At 43.1% G+C, this 18214-nt stretch overlaps 1 protein-coding gene across 1 annotated transcript; it reads left to right on the forward strand.

The window, feature by feature from the left end:
• Window positions 1-6042: 6042 nt before the first annotated feature.
• On the forward strand, window positions 6043-16432 carry MAGT1 (magnesium transporter 1). The gene is made up of 10 exons (XM_014068061.2): window positions 6043-6197; window positions 8483-8652; window positions 10491-10608; window positions 11593-11733; window positions 13032-13172; window positions 13942-14031; window positions 14462-14525; window positions 15022-15096; window positions 15557-15647; window positions 16052-16432. Exons 1-10 carry the CDS (start codon window positions 6093-6095, stop codon window positions 16065-16067), a joined length of 1011 nt encoding a protein of 336 aa, XP_013923536.1. The 5' UTR covers window positions 6043-6092; the 3' UTR covers window positions 16068-16432.
• The last annotated feature ends 1782 nt before the right edge of the window (window positions 16433-18214 follow it).

Here is an 18214-nt window from a genome sequence, read left to right on the forward strand (position 1 = left end):
GGAGTTACACGTCCAACCAAATTAAGCGTCAGAGACAATTAATTACAAGTACACACTCATACCATACACCCCCACAGACTACCTGCCCTGTATTTATCTCTAGACTCTATACCTCCATTTACACCTTCCTATGAGAGCTATCTGTATGCTCCCAAATAACTTTTTTTCTCTTTCAAATAGCCTGCTATGGGACATACGTGGACTGCCCCTTCTTTGTGGCAGTTCCTCAAATATTGTAAGGCTGCCATCATATCATTTCTAATCCTTTTCACTAGACTAGACAAACCCAATTCTTGCAACTGTTCTTCATGTCTCCAGGCCCTTAATCATCTTAGTTGCTCTTCTAAGCATGCTTTCCAAAGTCTCAACATCTTTTTTGGTCCTATCTTTGCTTTTTTTGCCACAGTTGTTCTGCTTTTATTTATCTGGTGTTTTGGAGAATAAGTTGACCCCCCTTTCTTTGTGGCAGCCCCTCAAATATTGGAATACTGCTATCATGTCATCCCTAATTTTTCTTTTGTTTAGACTAGCCAAATCCTGCAACCATTTTTTTCCTATGTTTTTGTCTCCAGGCCTTCAATCATCTTAGTTGCTCTTCTTTGCACTTTTTCCAAAATCTCAACACCTTTTTTGTAATGTGGAGACTAAAACTGGAAACTAAAACTAAAACTGGATGCAGTATTCCAGTGTGGTCTTTTAGAAAGCAGTACTAATACTTCACATGATTTTGATTCTATGCCTCTGTTTATACAACCCAGGATTGTATTAGTTTTTTTGGCGATGGCTGCACACATTTGACTCATACTCAGGTGATCATACCCTAGGACTCCAAGATCCCTCTCACAATTACTTGTTTGTTTAAAGTTCTTATTGTTCAAAGTTATGACCTACCTGAAAAAGCATAGGATCCAAAGTTCTGATAGTGGAGTCCACTTTGAGCACATTTATGGCTGTTTGCAGAGTTCCATGGTCATCTGATGGGATTTTAACAGTTTTGCCAAAAACAGGCACTTCTGGTTTTCAGTAAAACTGTGTCATAGTGACTAATGGGCTTGTTTAAGGACCATGGTACTTGCTTAATGACCGCAGCATTTATGCTTAATATTTGCTTGATCACTGCCACAAAATAATGCTTTAAAATTGAATGTGTCACATGAAAAACTCAATTTATCACCGTTTTGACTTACAATTGTAATGGGCAGGTTCCATTACAGTTGTAAATCAAAGACTGCCTATATAATTATGCTTAAAACATTTTTTAAAACCTTATAATCTAGAGCTGTGGTGGGGCAGTGGTTAGAATGCAATACTGCCTGACTAACCTACTGCTCACTGCAGGAATTAGATTCTGAGTGGCTCACGGTTGACTCAGCCTTCCATCCTTCTGAGATGGGTAAAATGAGGATCCAGATTGTTACGGGCAATTCACTGACTCTGTAAACCACTTAGAGAGGGCTAGAAAGCGGTATATAAGTCTAAGTGCTATTGCTATTGTTATCCAACATCATAAGATCACCTTATGGGCTACCCATGGGATCCACAAGTTTCCAGGGCTTTCAGGAAGGTTAACTGGGATGGGGCCAGTCTCAACCTTCTGGGGGCTGGGAGCGGGGTTAACAGCAGAAAAGGCAGGACAGGTCTTCTAGGTCCCGTCTGAGCTCCTTTGGTGGTTTGCACGCCACTATCCGGCATAATGGGAATGGGAAACAGTTCAAAAAGTTGGATAAATATCTTAGTTCAGTAAGCCATGGTTCAGATCATTATGGTTCATATAGTTGTTAACATCCAGCCACACTATGTCTCCTTCATCTCAGTTGGACACCATTTGACCAGAATCCAGTGGGTCATGTTTTCTTTAAACACGCCCTTTAAACACAGTGGAATATCCTGATGAAATGGAACAGGGGTCAACAAACACCCTGTATGTAAAGAAAGAGCCATTTGGACCCGTTTCCCACTGAAAAGAAAACATCAGGAGCTGCAAAGTTCCTAACCGGAAGCCCCCTGTTCAATTCTGGAGCTGACTGGAAGTTCAGTTCCCTCACCATACAGTCTCCTCCTAGCGCGGCGTACTTTTTCCTCTACCTGTCATAACTGAAAGCCCTATCAATGTGGAGACAACTGGAAAACCCTTCCCTTGCCATAGAGTCTTCTCCTGACGCACTGTGCTTCTCTCTCCCCCCGGACTGGAAGCTCCTCTCAAAATTGTGGCACTGACCAGTGACGGAGCCGCAGCAGAGGGAGGAAAGAGCCACATGCGGCTCCAGAGCCGCAGTTTGCTGACCCGATATATAAGATCACTTTGTTAAAATTTAGCAATGGAATGATATTCACAATGTTTATTTATTTGACTGGATTTACAGAAAATTGTAATTTTAGTAGCAAAGGCGTTTTAAAAATAATTTCCCAAGCACATTATAAAGTTTTAATATTGATGGGCTTTATTTTCACCTTATACAATTAGACTAAACATGATCTGGTGGGTTACCCTTTCAGAGATATTTTCTTAATAGATTCCTCAGTCTGTTCAACTATAGCAGAATGTCTAATCACTTCTAATTTTATTATAATTTTATGTCATATAGCATTTTATAAAAATTTTCAAATTTTGCGATTCCTGGATCCCGGATTTTGGACACATTGTGTAAATTAGCCCATTTGAGTTACGTTGGTTCAAAAATTATTGCTATATTCATCCAAATAAAAATTTTGTGAATGAGTTTTTTAGTAATATATACCCCCCCCTTTCCCCAAAAATAAGACTTCCCCGGATAATAAGCCCAATCAGGCTTTTGAGTGCATGCAGTAAAATAAGCCCTCCCCAAAAATATTGCAATACAGGAGCAGCCATGAGGTGACCATGCTTGCCTCCTCCTGCACCTCAACAATAATAAGATCTCCCCGAAAATAAGGCCAAGCGCTTATTTCGGAGGTCAAAAGAAAATAAGATCCTGTCTTATTTTTTGGGGGAACATGGTAGATTGTTCATATTTTGTTGTATTTTTGTAGTCCACAAACCAGGTTTAGCGTGGCACAGATGCCAATCAGAACCAGACAGGAGAGGCGTTTCATGGAACTTTTATTGAAGTTCTTCAGCAAAGGAGTCTCAGCAGCTGAAGGAACCAACAATACAAATTTTATACAGTTATGATTAAGGGAGTAAACTTTCTGCCTTGGCAATTCCTTTAAACAAATTTTCTTAATTCCTTCATTCTGGAAAAAGATCAAGGCTGATGGGAAGTTTTATTCGCAACTCTATTTTAATAGAACCCTTTGGCACAGGAGTCATCGTTGTCTTTGGAGATTCTCTATAGTAACCGTTCCAATTTTACCAAGCTTGCTAATGGAGTCTTGAACGCAATCACCCTCAAGATATGCAGCAAAGCAGCATCCATCTTCCTTAGTCAATACAGATAGTCCTCGACTTACAACAGTTCATTTAGTGATTGTTCAAAGTTGCAACGGCACTGAAAAAAGTGATTTATGACCATTTTCACATTTACGACTGTTGCATAAGGTGACCAGATGGCCTGCTTTTGGCGGGATAGTCACGCTATTTCACAATTTTTCCAGCGTCCCGTTTTTTTAAAAAAAAACTCCCGATTTTTTTTAAAGTTACGAAAAAGCCTCCAGCCGCCAAGGCTTTCTTAGCAACTGGGAGCGTATATTCTTCTTCGAGACGAGCGCATTCCCACCCGCGTGTCCCTGGGAGCTGTTGCCAATGGCTGAGGGAGGAGAAGACTTACTCCATGTGGAGACCGCGGACTTCCCTTACAGATTTTTTCTTTTTCTGTTGCTTTGAGCAGCCCCTCCCTCCCCCCCTCTTCCTCTCTCTCTCAGAGCTAGCAGCTGCCTCCTAGGCTGTCCAAGCTCAGCCCCTCCCCCTCCCCCGCCCTTGACTGCTGCTTCTGTTGTTGTTTGAGGAGGGGATTACTGATAGAAACACAGCATGTGTCTCACGTGGCTGATAACCTGGTCTCTACAGAAGAGGTAATTTTAAAAACTTCGGAGCGAATCCAGAAAGAGGGGAGAAAGAGGCTGAAGGAGTGTTTGAGGAGGGGGGATTTCCTAAACCCCATTGAATCCAGAAGAGGGAAGAGAGAGAGAGAGAGAGAGAGAGAAAGAGGGAGTGTGTGAGGAGGGGGGATTTCCTAAACCCCATTGAATCCAGAGGAGGGAAGAGAGAGAGAAAGAGGGAGTGTGTGAGGAGGGGGGATTTCCTAAACCCCATTGAATCCAGAGGAGGGAAGAGAGAGAGAGAGGGAGTGTGTGAGGAGGGGGGATTTCCTAAACCCCATTGAATCCAGAGGAGGGAAGAGAGAGAGAGGGAGTGTGTGAGGAGGGGGGATTTCCTAAACCCTATTGAATCCAGAGGAGGGAAGAGAGAGAGAAAAAGGGAGTGTGTGAGGAGAGGGAATTTCCTAAACCCCATTGAATCCAGAGGAGGGAAGAGAGAAAGAGGGAGTGTGTGAGGAGGGGGGATTTCCTAAACCCCATTGAATCCAGAGGAGGGAAAAGAGAGAGAGAGAGAGGGGGGGGAGGGAGGGAGGGAGAGAGAGAGAGAGTGAGTGTGAGGAGGGGGGATTTCCTAAACCCCATTGAATCCAGAGGAGGGAAGAGAGAGAGAAAAAGGAAGTGTGTGAGGAGGGGAGATTTCCTAAACTCCATTGAATCCAGAGGAGGGAAGAGAGAGAGAGAGAGAAAGAGAGAGAGAAAGAGGGAGTGTGTGAGGAGGGAGGATTTCCTAAACCCCATTGAATCCAGAGAAGGGGGGAGAGAGAGAGAGAGAGAGAGAGAGAGAGAGAGAAAGAGGGAGTGTGTGCACAGGAGGGGGGATTTTCTAAAAGTCCCATTGAATCCAGAGGAGGAGAGTGTATGTGTGTGTGTGTTTGTGTGTGTGTGTGTGTGTGTGAGAGAGAGAGAGACTATCACTAAGTGTTGTAGCTTATGATTCTTGATGAATGTATTCTATTTTTTTTTTATGTACACTGAAGACAAATTCCTTGTGTGTCCAATTACACTTGGCTAATAAACTATTCTACTCTACTCTACTCTACTCATTTCTATTTCAATTCTAATAAGGAGTTTAGCTTCTCTCTTGAAAATGTAAGCTAGCATAATGCAAGCTAGCTTTAGCTTTCAAACAGTTCATTTAGTGACCAAAGTTACAATGGCATTGAAAAAAGTGACTGATGACCATTTTTCACATTTAGCGACCATTTTTCACTTAGCGACCGTTGAAGCATCCTCATGGTCACGTGATCAAAATTTTGATGTTTGGCAACAGATTCATATTTATGATGCTTTCAGTGTCCTGGAGTATATAATCGCCTTGTGTGACCTTTTGACAAAATATAAAAATTTTAATCAAGCTGCCCGGCCCTCCGTCCCCGGTCAATGGTGTCCCTCTTTACCAATCTGAAAATCTGGTCACTTTACTGTTGCAGCATCACCAAAATCACACGATCAAAATTCAGACACTTGATAACCGACTCATATTTACCACATGGGTGCAATATCCCCTTTTCATGGTTATGTGATCCCCTTATGGCGACCTTCTGACAAGCAAAAGTCAATGGGGAAGACAGATTCACGTAACAACTGTGTGGCTAACTTCAAAACTGCAGTGACTCGCTTAACAACTGTGCAAGAAAGGTCGTAAAATGGGGCAAAACTCCATTAACGAATGATTCACTTCCCAAGATAAATGCTGGGCTCCATTGTGGTCGTAAGTCGAGGACTACCTGTATTTGCATTCTCCCTCCTATTGGGACCCACAGCACTTCCTCAAGCACCCCCCTCTCCCGCCCCGCAAGAGCTGTAGACGGGGCCACGGCGATTTGGACAGCAGCTCCGCCTCCGCCCTCCAATCATATCGCACCAGATAGCCCCCTTCTCATTCGTTGAAGAGCCTCCTGCTCCCTATAGGTGAAAGGTCGGAAGCTGAGCGGAACCGGAAGCGTCACGGACCAATGGCGGGCGGCGGAGTGGCAGCTCGACCAATCAGAACCTGGCCCGACTCCCCGTCTGACCAATGGGAGCCGGGCTGCCGGTGCCGGCCGTCTCCCTCTCTCCCTCCGTCTCTGGCGATTATGGCGGCTCCGCGGCTCCTGCTCCTGCGGGCCTTGATGCTGGGCGGGCTGGGGCTGCTGGTCGGCTGGGGCGGCTCCGGAGTGGAGGGGCAGAAGAAAAAAGAGGTCAGCGGCGCGCCAGCCGCGGGCTCGGGGGTAACCCGAGGTCATCCAGCCGCGCATCCATCCTCGTTGCCTGGGCGAGGGGAAGCCCTCTGAGCATGCGCAGAGAAGGCCAGGCGGCTCGACGCGCGGAGGGGGGAGGGCGGCCGTGGGGGAATGCGAAGAGACCGGCTGGGCCTGGTGGGGCCCTTCGCGGCCTCCGAGGCTGTCGGTGGCGGCGTTTCGCACCAGACCCGGGCGGCCTGGGCGTCCCTCCGCCTCTCGATGGGAAGAAGCGCTTCAAGCCGAGAAGAGGGCGCCTCTGGGGGCCTTCCTTCCGGCTCTTCGCTGCCGCCTTGTCGGGAGGGAAGCCGAGCCGCCTCTCAGTTGGGGGCCTCTCATGCAGCCCGATACTCGCCAGGGAAGTTCCCCCCACCCCGAGGGCGGACCCGGGACGCCGCTCGGCGGCGGGATGGGCGCCCCTCCGCCTGGCAGCGCTTCCCTGGGAGCGCCGTCCGTCTGTCTCTCCGGCCGAGTTCTGCCCAGAGGGGGAAGGATCATTCAGGCGTTTTCTTTGCCGGGACCCTGCAGTGTAGGGCCTCTCTGCCTTGCACCGGACTGGCCGAGGCTTACAATAGAATAGGAATAAGAATAGAATAAGAAGAATACAATAGGAACAGAACAGAATAAGGAATAGAAGTAGAATAGAACAGAATTCTTCATTGGCCAAGTGTGATTGGACACCCAAGGAATTTGTCTTTGGTGCAGATGCTCTCTGACAAGATACATTCTTCAAGAATCATAATCAACAACTTTAGGGTCGCTTTGAATATGCAAATCCGCATATATTAAAATGAAATTCGATTGCCTGCAGCTCTCAAAGTGTCTCCTCCCCCTCTAATGTGGATGACATGAACATGGCACACAGGCTGAAAGGGCAGGGAGGGAAGATGTGGCTGTAGGTCTATGGAGATTCTCTGCCCCCCAGGCCATGGTGGTCCCAAAGGTGCTTTTTTTTCCAAGAAGCAACTGGACTTTCTGGGTTTTTTTCTTTTGAAGATGGTTTGCTTCTCATCCAAGAAGTTTCTTCAGCTCTGACTGGATTGTGTGGAACAGAAGGATTTATATTCCTTCCAGTCTTCAAAGAAAAAAAAAAGTGCAGAAGTGCCTCCTGAAAAAAGCATCTTTGGGACAACCATGACCTGGATGACTGAGAATCTCTACAGACTTTTAGCTATACAATTGGGATGGACACCTTTGGAATGGTGTGGGAGTAGGAATGGATTTCCAGAGAGAAAAAAACAATTGCAGACTACAGGAACCAGGAGCACCAACTCAGGTGACCCTGAGGAGACAGATAAACCTCCTAGAGCTTCAAGGGCCCTCTAAAAGGATGCAAATGACCAACTGTCTGCAAGGAATATAAGTCCTTCCCTTCCGCACTATCCTGTCAGAGCTGAAGGAGCTTCTTGGATGAGAAGCCAAACAAAAAACAAGAAAGTCCAGTTGCCTCCTGAAAAAGCACCTTTGGGACAAGACGTCGCTGTGTTTGCACAATATGTATCTGGCATCCTGCACAGACTTAACACATGGCAACTTTGGTGTTGATCTCAGCCAAATCCACTTTGGAGGGTGGTTGCTTGGGGGGGGGGGAAGAGCAGGATGGATGGTATGCCAGGATAGGAAAAGTGATGTATAAAAGCAACAGCATAATTATTATTATTTTTTAATTTACTGTTATAAGCAATGCAAAGAATATAGCTAATACTTTCTTATTTTTATAAATAACTCAATGCCATGAACGTAGCTTCCACCTATTTTATCCACAACCACAATCCTGCGAGGTGGGTTGGGCTGACAGAGAGTACCTGTTCCAAGTTTTACCTAAGGCAGGACTAGAACTTGCAGGCCTCCTCCCCCCCCCCAGTTTCTTTCCTGGGTTTATTTTTAATTTGCAGACCCTTATTTTTCATATAGGCATATTGTGCAAAAATAATGTGAATATTTGTGTGTTGTTGGGTTTCTTTCAATCCTTCAAATCCTGTGAATTTGCTTGCAGATGAACCTGACAGTGAAAGGTGAAAGAGGAAAAAGAGGGTGGAAATTGTGGAATGCCATGTGAAGAGAGATAATATAATCCTATAGTACTACAGATTTACCACATCATGGTAAATTAGTGGGAGGCGACACTTCTCACGATAAGCTGTGATGTGAAATACGCTGTGAATGAATTAAAATTTAAGCTGTGACCATTTAGGTGCCTGAAAAACGGCATGCATTTAACATTGCAGAATTTCTTTCTAACCTAGATGGTGCTTTCCGAAAAAGTAAGCCAGTTGATTGAATGGACTAGCAAAAGATCAGTTATTCGACTGAATGGGGACAAATTTCGACGTCTGGTAAAGGCACCACCAAGGAATTATTCTGTGATAATAATGTTCACTGCCCTTCAGCCTCACAGACAATGCGTTGTGTGCAAGTAAGAATTTCAGTTATTTAGAAATTCACCATATTACCAGAAGAGTATACTCATTAATGCATTTTAAGAATTTCCATGCTGGGATTATGTTTGTTAAAAGCTGATAAAACAGCCATTTGTGAAATGGTAATTTATAAATATTTCTCTTAAAATGAGTTCATGTATGGGGATTAATATTATGCTGAACCTGCTATAATTGCAGGTTATGAACAGCATTTCTTTAAACAAGTTGTTTATGTTCCTAAAGTTCCCCAAAGCAAGTGATTTTAGAAACTAACTGATCAGTGGCACCTCAGCTATTTGGGTAGAAAAGAACGTATCACTTACGAACATCCTAATCTTTGGATTAGGATCCAATGATTATTTTGTTAAAAGTAGCAAGTTGGAATGAGCCACTGGTCTGTTGTTAAGAACACCCAGTATCAGAGATGGTCAGCCAAGTTTTCAAATAGCACAACAGAGATTGGAGACAGCTACAGGCAACCCTTGACTTACAACCACACATGGGACCAGAACTTTGATCATATATCATTGCGGTTGTAAGTCAAGTCACCACATGACTAGTCTCAGGTTTACAATCATTTTTATGATGGTCATTAAGTGACTCACCCTGGTGGTTAAGTAAAGCACATGGTTATAAGTAGTAGCCTATTTTATTCGATGGGCATTTCCCCCCAGAAGAAAACAATAAAATGTTGCAAAACGCAATCACATGGCTGAGGGACACTGTCAGTGGTCCTAAATGTGACCTAGTTGCTAAGTCTGAAGTGCAATCACATGGCTGTGAGAATGAAGTGACTGTCATAACTTTGAGGACAGATAGTAATCTTCAAGTCCAAGTTTGAATGGTCATTAAGTGTAGCATTGTTTGTAATGTTACACTGGTTGTAAGTCGAGGGCCACCTGCACATCTGATCACTGACAAAGAATAGGAGTACAAATTGGGACTCCGAATCAGTATGTCTTTGTTTGGAAAGACACAGGGTACTTAGACTTTGATGGTGCAAATCAATCAAGCAGGCCATTATTCTTCCCTTATCCCACTTTTAAAGGAGAGGATTTTAAACACACCCATTATTGCAGCTTACAGTCTGTAAATTGATGTAGCAGTCCTGGGTGGAATTATGTCATGAGTTGTAGCATGTATAAGATGGTTTAGCAATCAAGATTACTATGACTGGATGTGTTGTCTTTACACCAAACAGGGAAGTGAAGGTCCAGATATTCACGAGCCATCACTAACTTTGATAGGAACATATAGAAGGTAGTAACAATTCTTTCCACACCATTCTGAAATTAAATTCTAGCTTCTCAGGCCTGAAGCACATTTGTTCTCCTGTGTGCATGAGTGCATGTATATTCACGGATGTGGCACATCCAACATAATGAGCTGCAAGAGCTTTAGTTTGTTTTAGTGAAATCTAAATGGTGTCTAATTTATGAGTTTTACCAAACAGCAAAGCACCACCTTTATAGAATCAAAAGTCACATATGGGCAGCCACATTTCAAACTGCAATCCAGTTCAGGATAGAGACAGTGGTGGTGGGAACTAAATTTGATTAAATTGTTTTAAATTAAATATAAATGTGAACTAAATAAGTACAGTTAGGTAAATTTCTATACATTTCCTTATGTATATTTGGTGGCAAATTTTGGAAGGGCTCTTGGTGCTAATTTAAAGCTTTGCAGGATTTAAATGAGACGAGCAACACACTTTCTGACAATTGCTAATGTTGGTGCAGGGCTTATGGCCCTGATACCACCAGTGTCCGTGGCTGGGCTTCCTTTCTTCAAATCTGATCTTTCTTCATTAATGCCCCCCTTTCATTTCTGACAGACAAGCTGATGAGGAGTACCAGATTCTGGCAAACTCCTGGCGATACTCAAGTGCATTTACCAACAGGATCTTTTTTGCCATGGTGGATTTCGATGAAGGTGCTGATGTATTTCAGATGGTGAGGAGTTTCTTGTGACTTTAAAGCAGTGACCTTATAGGAATTGCTTATAGGGCTTTTGTATGACAAAGGATAGTAAAAGGTAACATTGCTTTTATTTTGAAAAAAAATTAAGATATTTAGAAAACAATCTGAATTATAATTATTCAAAAAATAAGTTCCTAAATATTATTTCTCTTCATTAAAACACTTTGGATTGTCCTAAGGCTAGTAGAGGTAAAGATTAAGATTGTAAGAATGTGAACTGCTGGTTGCTTGTCTATCTCAGTGTTTCTCCACCTTAGCAACTTTTAAGATGTGTGGACTGCAATTCCCAGACTTCCCGAGGCAGCATCTGAAAAGTTGCCAAGGTGGAGAAGACTGAAGAGAACACTTCTGCAGCACTGACATTGTGCCCAGGTTAAGAATAGCTGTTCTAGAGTAGCTGGAAGGCTCCAGTGGTCAAAAGGCTTTTCCCATCCTTGACCAGGCATTCCTTCACTCACAACCACGGTTGGGACCAGAATGTTGGTTGCTAAGCAAGTCAAGTGTTAAGTGAGTCAGGCCCAATTTTAAACCTTTTTTTTTTTTGCCATCGTTGTTAAAAGAATATGGCTTCCCCTGTTGACTTTGCTTGTCGCTGAGCCATGCTGCGAAGGTGTCAAAAATCACATAGTCCCAAGACACTGCAGCTGTCGCAAATACCTGCTTCTTGCTAAGCACTCCAATTTTGATCACGTGACCATGGAGAGGCTGCGTTGGTCATAAGCACGAAGACCCGTCGTCAGTTTTTTCAGTTGTAACTTGGAAGGGTCACTAAGTGAATGGTTTAAATGGACTACCTATTTAGCCTAATGGCAGAGGAGCTAACGTTATCAGTTGTAAAGTAAATATTGTTCCCATAAGCTGAGAATCTGGGTTCTTCTGACAGCATGGATTTAAACTTTGGCATTAGAGACTAAGTTTTCAATTACATATTTTTGTATATTTTGCTGAAAAATAAAGCTCAACATGAATTCTGCTCCAACCTTCATTAATTTCCCACCAAAAGGGAAGCCCAAAAGAGGAGACACTTATGAGCTGCAAGTACGAGGTTTTGCTGCTGAACAGCTTGCCCGCTGGGTGGCTGATCGAACAGATGTGAACGTAAGTAAACACTAGATTTTGCCTCTGATGTAATGCTTTTAACTCTTGACTGCCCAAAGAGACGGTATCTTATCCCATTGTTGCTTTGGGGGACCACAGCTGAACTCTGGGCATCTCCTTTGGCTTCAGAGAGTAGGACTGCTTTTCAAAGAGACCGAGCTGCTTTAATGTTGGTCCAAAGTAGAACCAACTTCTTAGCATGATGCCAAAACTAAGCAAAAAACACTGTGTCTTGTGTGGATTATTAGGACCACAATTTGGACAGATTAGAACAAATTGTAAACCACAATTTGCCAGATCCAGCCTGCGAGCTTTGAGTTTGACACTCTTGGTCTCTAACTGGATATATGAACCCGTATGGTTCATGTTTTCATGAAAACAATTATTTTTGTTAATTCCCAAAATGGAAATGTAGGGTGGTTGAGGGATCAGATACTTAAAAAAAAAACCCCAACACTTCTGGAGTTTGCTAGTTTTCAGATGTACTCACTTGATGTCAAAGCTATCACGGCAAGTTTTATAAAAATGAGCTTTTTATTATGGGGTTAGCATTTGTCTTACAACTCAGGAGTGTGCTAGAATGTGCAGTGGTGCAATTCAGTGCTCATCCCACTTATTTATTATTCAACTTCCTGAGAATATTTGCTTTTTGAATGAACATTTTTTGTAAAATTGCTTGGCTATATTTTAATAATCAAGTTACTTATTGTAATAGTAATTAAAACATGAAAGTAGCTTGAATATCTAACTTTAGAAGTTAATCCGCATTTTTCTCTGTGGATCATTTCTAATACTTTTTATTACCTTTCTTAGTATAACTTTTTCTTTGGTGGAAAATTGATCTGAAGACACTGCTGGGAACCTGCTTTGTACAGATTCTCCTCCATCATCACAGTAGGAGAGCAGTGAAATAAGCAGCAGCTATTTTCATTATTGGAATTATACTATTTATTACTCCATTTAATTATTTCTGTCCTGTCCTTCAAAAGGTACAAAGACACATATTAATAAACAAAGCATGACATAATCTTTGTTTTAAAATGTTCTTTATGTTGTGGATTAGTCATCCCATGCTATACCTGGCTGAGCCCCCCAACCCCTCCCCCCATGTAAGAATTCGATGTGCTCCCTTTCCATAAATCATGCAAACATTTTAGAAGCCATGTGGGAGACATCCAAGTCAGGTGGCATTTTAATGACCCCAGTGCTGAAAAGTTACATCCCATTGGTGGCAGTGAAATAATGACTCTCAGGGCAAGTAGATTCGAAATGACAATTGCAAACTGTCTTTCTCACAGATCCGAGTGATAAGACCACCAAACTATGCCGGACCTTTGATGTTGGGGCTGCTGCTGGCCGTCATTGGTGGCCTCGTCTATTTAAGAAGAAGCAACCTAGATTTTCTCTATAACAAGACAGGCTGGGCTTTTGCTGCTTTGGTAAGCAATCTGACATTTTATAGACCTCTCTTGACTCCTTGCTCAACTCAGTCACACAGGCACGCAGCATGAACTATCCTGAAGAAGCTGCATTGGGGATTCTTTTTTCCCCTTTTTAAAAAGAGAGAACTCGAGGAAAGAAGGTTTCTGTATTCCTATTTAGGAGTTATTTTTTTCAGGAAACGAGCAGCTCTGAAACCAACATTTTAGATCTCTTTGGTTTCTTTGAGAATAAATTGATTATTGATAGGACATAAATCAGTGGTGGGTTCCGGATCCCGTTCCAACGGGCCCGACAGCATCTACATGGACGCACGCATGCACACGCGCAGCGGGTACATGCATCTTAGTACCTCCATGAGCCTCCGCGATGCTCTAGCTGCTCAGCAGAGTGTCGTGCAGGCGCTGTATGTGCCATGCGCATGCGTGGAAGCGCCAAAGACTTAAAAGACTGGTAAGGAGCTCGGGCAGGTGGGTGGACCCTCTGGAGCACCGTACCGGAATGGTATCTGGTGCTCTAGGCAGGCTCCGGTACGCCCGTACCGGAGCCTGATATAAATTATACCTGATTAAATCATACCATTGGGTAATTAACAGCTGAATAGTTTGTAAATGCTGTTTTTGAGGTCAACGTAAGAATAAATGTTGGAAATAACTGAAAATGTGAAAAAAAGCCCTGTTTGAGGTTAGTTAATATATAGGCCACGTTGCTGTAGTAGGTTTGCTGGTGGCACACGCATGGCAGCTGATTCAGTCTCTGGTTTTTTAGTGCTTTGTTCTGGCTATGACATCAGGACAGATGTGGAATCACATCAGAGGGCCACCATACGCTCATAAGAATCCTCACACAGGTCAAATGGTGAGTTCATTTTTCCTTGATCATTTTCCTTGGCTCCTCTACTGGGCAATTTCCAAGTTCAGTGGGAGGTAGTGGGGGAGGGGTAGTGCTGCTGAGAGCATTAATGCTGAGAGCCGAGGTGATGCAGTGGTTAGAGTGCACCACTGTAAGCTACTTCAGCTGACTGTTAGCTGGAGTTTGGCAGTTCAAATCTCACCGGCTCAAGGTTGACTCAGTAGAGGGCTGTAAAAGCACTATGAAGCAGTATATACGTCTAAGTGCTATTACTAATTGCCAGAACTTGCCATCAAATTGTTCTGAGCTCAACTTCATTTTGTAAAGAACGGATTGGGGGGGAGGGGATGATTTTCTGCTCACAAGCAAATACAGGTTCTGAGCTTTGTTTGTCCCACTGAAGTAATTTCATTTGTTTGATCTCTTTATTTTCCAGAACTACATCCATGGAAGCAGCCAAGCACAATTTGTTGCTGAAACGCATATCGTTTTACTGTTTAGTATCCTTGAGAATAAACAGAATATGGAAAAGTACAATCAGAAATAGTGTTTTTCCAGCCACGTGCTGCTGTATGATGGTTTTACCATTTAGAAAATGGCCTGCGTTGGGCCGAGGGGGAGTGTGCTGCAGATTTATTTCTACCAATCTTGGCAGGAGATTACTAGGACGAATCTACAGACCCCTCTTACTTAATAATTGTGATTCACTTAACATCCATATGATATTCCACTTAACAACTGTGGTGTTTAGTGATTGAGTAGCCAGTCCCAGTTATGGTCGCTAAGTAAGGAATATCTGTAAACATAACTCTGCTCCCTAGTTGGAATTACCATTCTATGTTATGTTCAAATGACACGCTAAACTTTGGGCAGATGTTTTGTTAACCATCCCTGTAAAAGTGTAGAAATTGCAATAATTAGGTAAGATGGGATCTCTGTCAAAGATGAAAGGCTTCGTTCTGTCTATGGCTGTGGCCTTAACCTGCCTTCTCCCAGATGCAGGTGTCACTCTGGGGATTGTGCTTCTTTATGAAGCTGCTACGTCTGACTTGGAAGTGGGGAAGAGAAAAAGTAAGTATCAGAACTGACAGCAAAATGCTTTCACAGGTGGGGAAGAGAGGGAGGGTTTAAACAGTTGTTCAGCATTTCTTAGGATTAAGTCAATTGCCAGCAGAAAATATGTCCGCCATTCCTTTCAGTTAAAGGGTTGCGGGGCCCTTTTTTAGTCTTCCTGAAGTTTTTCTTGCAGACGCCTTCCCAGAGCACTGCTGAACCAAGTGGTGCCAGTTGTTAGAAGGGTTACCTTGGCAGGCCTTTGGGGTACCTCTCCTGCTGCTGCTGGAGCTGCTGCATCCTGTGGGGTCCGCAGGAAGTTGTTTGTTATGTAAATGCATGGAGGCAGTGGCGGCATTCCCATTTTGCAAAACGCTCCCTCCCCTTTCCAATGCTTTGCTGAGCCCTCCCCTTTACAGTTCAGTCTCACGATGTGAGTTTTCGGGTAACATGAACAGACTTTTTTCCTCTTCCATAGTAATGTGCATGGCTGGCATTGGCCTTGTGGTTGTGTTCTTCAGCTGGCTGCTCTCGGTATTTAGATCCAAATACCATGGCTATCCATACAGGTATGTGTGTTTTCTATCTTTTAAATTACTCTGCTCCAAGAAATAGATTATTAGTAGAATTATGAAATGCACCTGCCAACTCCAGAGTTTATGGCACACCCAATGTGGGCATAGTTTGGATTACCCTAAGTTCTTAATATAGATAGAGAGCCCCACTCACCATATTGAATTTCCTGCTCCCTGCTTTGTATTGTCTAGCATCTTTTCATTTGGTGTGTTTTTATCATCCTTTCCAGGGGTTCTTGAAAGGATGAATGTTGCAAAATATATTTGTTTTTGCTTGGTGTCATTAGGATTAGGAAGGAATCACTTTTTAAAAATTAGATAATGATCCGGGTGCACCCAGACAGATATATATTTTTATATATATATATATATATACACGTATATTTCTTTCCTTTCAGCTTTCTGATGAATTAAGAATGTTGCTGTATTGTGATTCGCCAAAGTGGAGCACTGGTGTCCAAGATCCAGATCGTGCTACCTCTCTTTAAAACGAATGAAATCCTTGCACACCTAACCAAAGATCCCTGGTGCCTTGACAAGATAAACCCTTTGCTCTAAACGTCAGGATGCATATTACAGCACATTACCCGTTCCCATTTTCCCAAGGCCAAAGGGCCACTTTCTTGTCTTAAGAACAAGGGAGCCTAAAAAAAGCAAAAAAAGTTCCAAAAGTTTAAACTCGGCGCACCTCTTTATGCCTTGCATGTGTACAGGGGTTTTCGGTTCGCAGTTCTGCATGCTGCAAGAGCTTCAGAAGTGGCTCACCTGGGTTGATGGGCTTTTTAGGAGCCAAGGTGGCGCAGTGGTTAAATGCAGCACTGCAGGCTACTGCTAGATCAGCAGGTCAGCGGTTCAAATCTCATCGGCTCAGGGTTGACTCAGCCTTCCATCCTTCCGAGGTGGGTAAAATGAGGACCCAGATTGTTGGGGGCAATATGCTGACTCTCTGTAAACCGCTTAGAGAGGCCTGAAAGGCCTATGAAGCGATATATAAGTCTACTGCTATTGCTATTGCTATTGCTATTGCTATATTTTTCAGGCAAGGATGGTCCTTTCATAGGTAAGCTCCCATCGTGGCCGTTTTTCTAGCACCTGCAGGGATTTTATTTCTCAGCAAGATTTCTTAGTCTTGCAAGACCTGAGCATGTTATCTCTTGATATGGGTAGCGAGTCTGATTTTGGTGTTTTGGTTCTGTGCAATAGGCGATTTGCTTTCGCCTAAAGAGTAGAACCAACAGATAAACATATAGGGTGGGAAATAACGGTTGAACCTGCTAAGCATTTAATGAAGTGGCCTTCTTCGGTCTTTTCTTTGAAGAGAAATGAATGCTGTTGCCATTTGTGAGACCGTTTCCATTTCCTTGGTCTCCTGCTGCTGAACTGAACCTCCTAGAATTCTATGCTGCCCTTCCATCAAACGTGGACAGTGTTGAGATCTACACCACCATGTAGATTGAGCTCTGCAGTTGAGTTCTATTATTGTTGTGCTGATCTTTACCAAACACAGTCACCTTTTCAGCTTTGGACATGGACATTGCCTGTGGTGGGTTGAAGTTAATATCCAGTCCTCCACTATGTCCCCAAAAGAGATCACTGGCATTCTTCAAATTATTTTCACGATTGAGCAATTGGGAGGAAGAAACACAAAACCAGAATCTCCTCTTTATCTCTTGTGTAGGTGCTATGTATATAATCCTGGCATTTGTACCAAAATCAAAGGAAAAGTAGATGATGTGGGAAGAACCCAGTTAAATTGAAACATTTCTCATTCTGAATCCTGACTAGATATTAGACTTGCTAACCTGTCTAACTATGGCAACGGAGACATACTATTCAATGGACTTTTTTAACTTCCAAGACATTTTGGAGAGGAAAGAACGAATCCCAAAATAAGCAGAGACTGTAATAGCTGGTTTTCTTCAGGCGAGAGTTGGTGCCATTTGAATAGTTCTCCCTCTTCTCTCTCCCCTGCTTGGGTTTAGTGCTAAGGCTCAGGTTCTCCACAGGAAGGAGACTCCATCCTGGGTTTGGTTTGCATTGGTTTATTTTGGGCAGGGTGTAATAAGGGCTGTGGAAGCTCCATAAAAAGATATTTCTTGAAGTAGCTACTACTGTAACTCGGCTGTTCAATTGTCTCTTACAAAGGTTTCGTGTATTCAATGACTTTCCAAGTGCCTTAACACCATTGTACTATTTTTCAGTATTTGATTCCAACAATGTTTGAAAAATACATTTTTATATTATTGAGAGCATCCAAGTTGTAGCATGGATATTGAAATGGCTATTATGGATATTTGTCAGCTTTCAATAAACAATTTCTTAGCCTGAATCAGCAATTTTTGGGGGGAACTTGACTGCATCTGGAAAACCTCACTGCACAGAGATGTCCTACTGCACAGCCTTTCCCCCTCCATTGTGGAGAAGAACAGCTGAGCACCTTCTTTTCAGTCAGCTGATGTGAAGCTGTCCTCAAATCACCTTCAATATTGGCACCATTGAAATTCCATTCATTTAGGTCAGGGGTCCCCTACTTGTGGGCCACCGCCCACTAGTGGGCCATG

This window comes from Thamnophis sirtalis, unplaced genomic scaffold (genome assembly GCF_051295495.1).
Source record: "Thamnophis sirtalis isolate CommonGarterSnake01/CBP01778 unplaced genomic scaffold, rThaSir2_p1.2 scaffold_13, whole genome shotgun sequence".
Classification (NCBI taxonomy): domain Eukaryota; kingdom Metazoa; phylum Chordata; class Lepidosauria; order Squamata; family Natricidae; genus Thamnophis; species Thamnophis sirtalis.

Bases quoted from the DNA above. Each gene is read 5' to 3' on its own strand.
- MAGT1 (XM_014068061.2), top strand. From the start codon at position 6,093: ATGGCGGCTCCGCGGCTCCTGCTCCTGCGGGCCTTGATGCTGGGCGGG. The intron at 8,653-10,490 runs GTAAGAATTTCA...CATTTCTGACAG, and splicing joins AGACAATGCGTTGTGTGCAA to ACAAGCTGATGAGGAGTACC. The intron at 10,609-11,592 runs GTGAGGAGTTTC...TGAAAAATAAAG, and splicing joins GTGCTGATGTATTTCAGATG to CTCAACATGAATTCTGCTCC.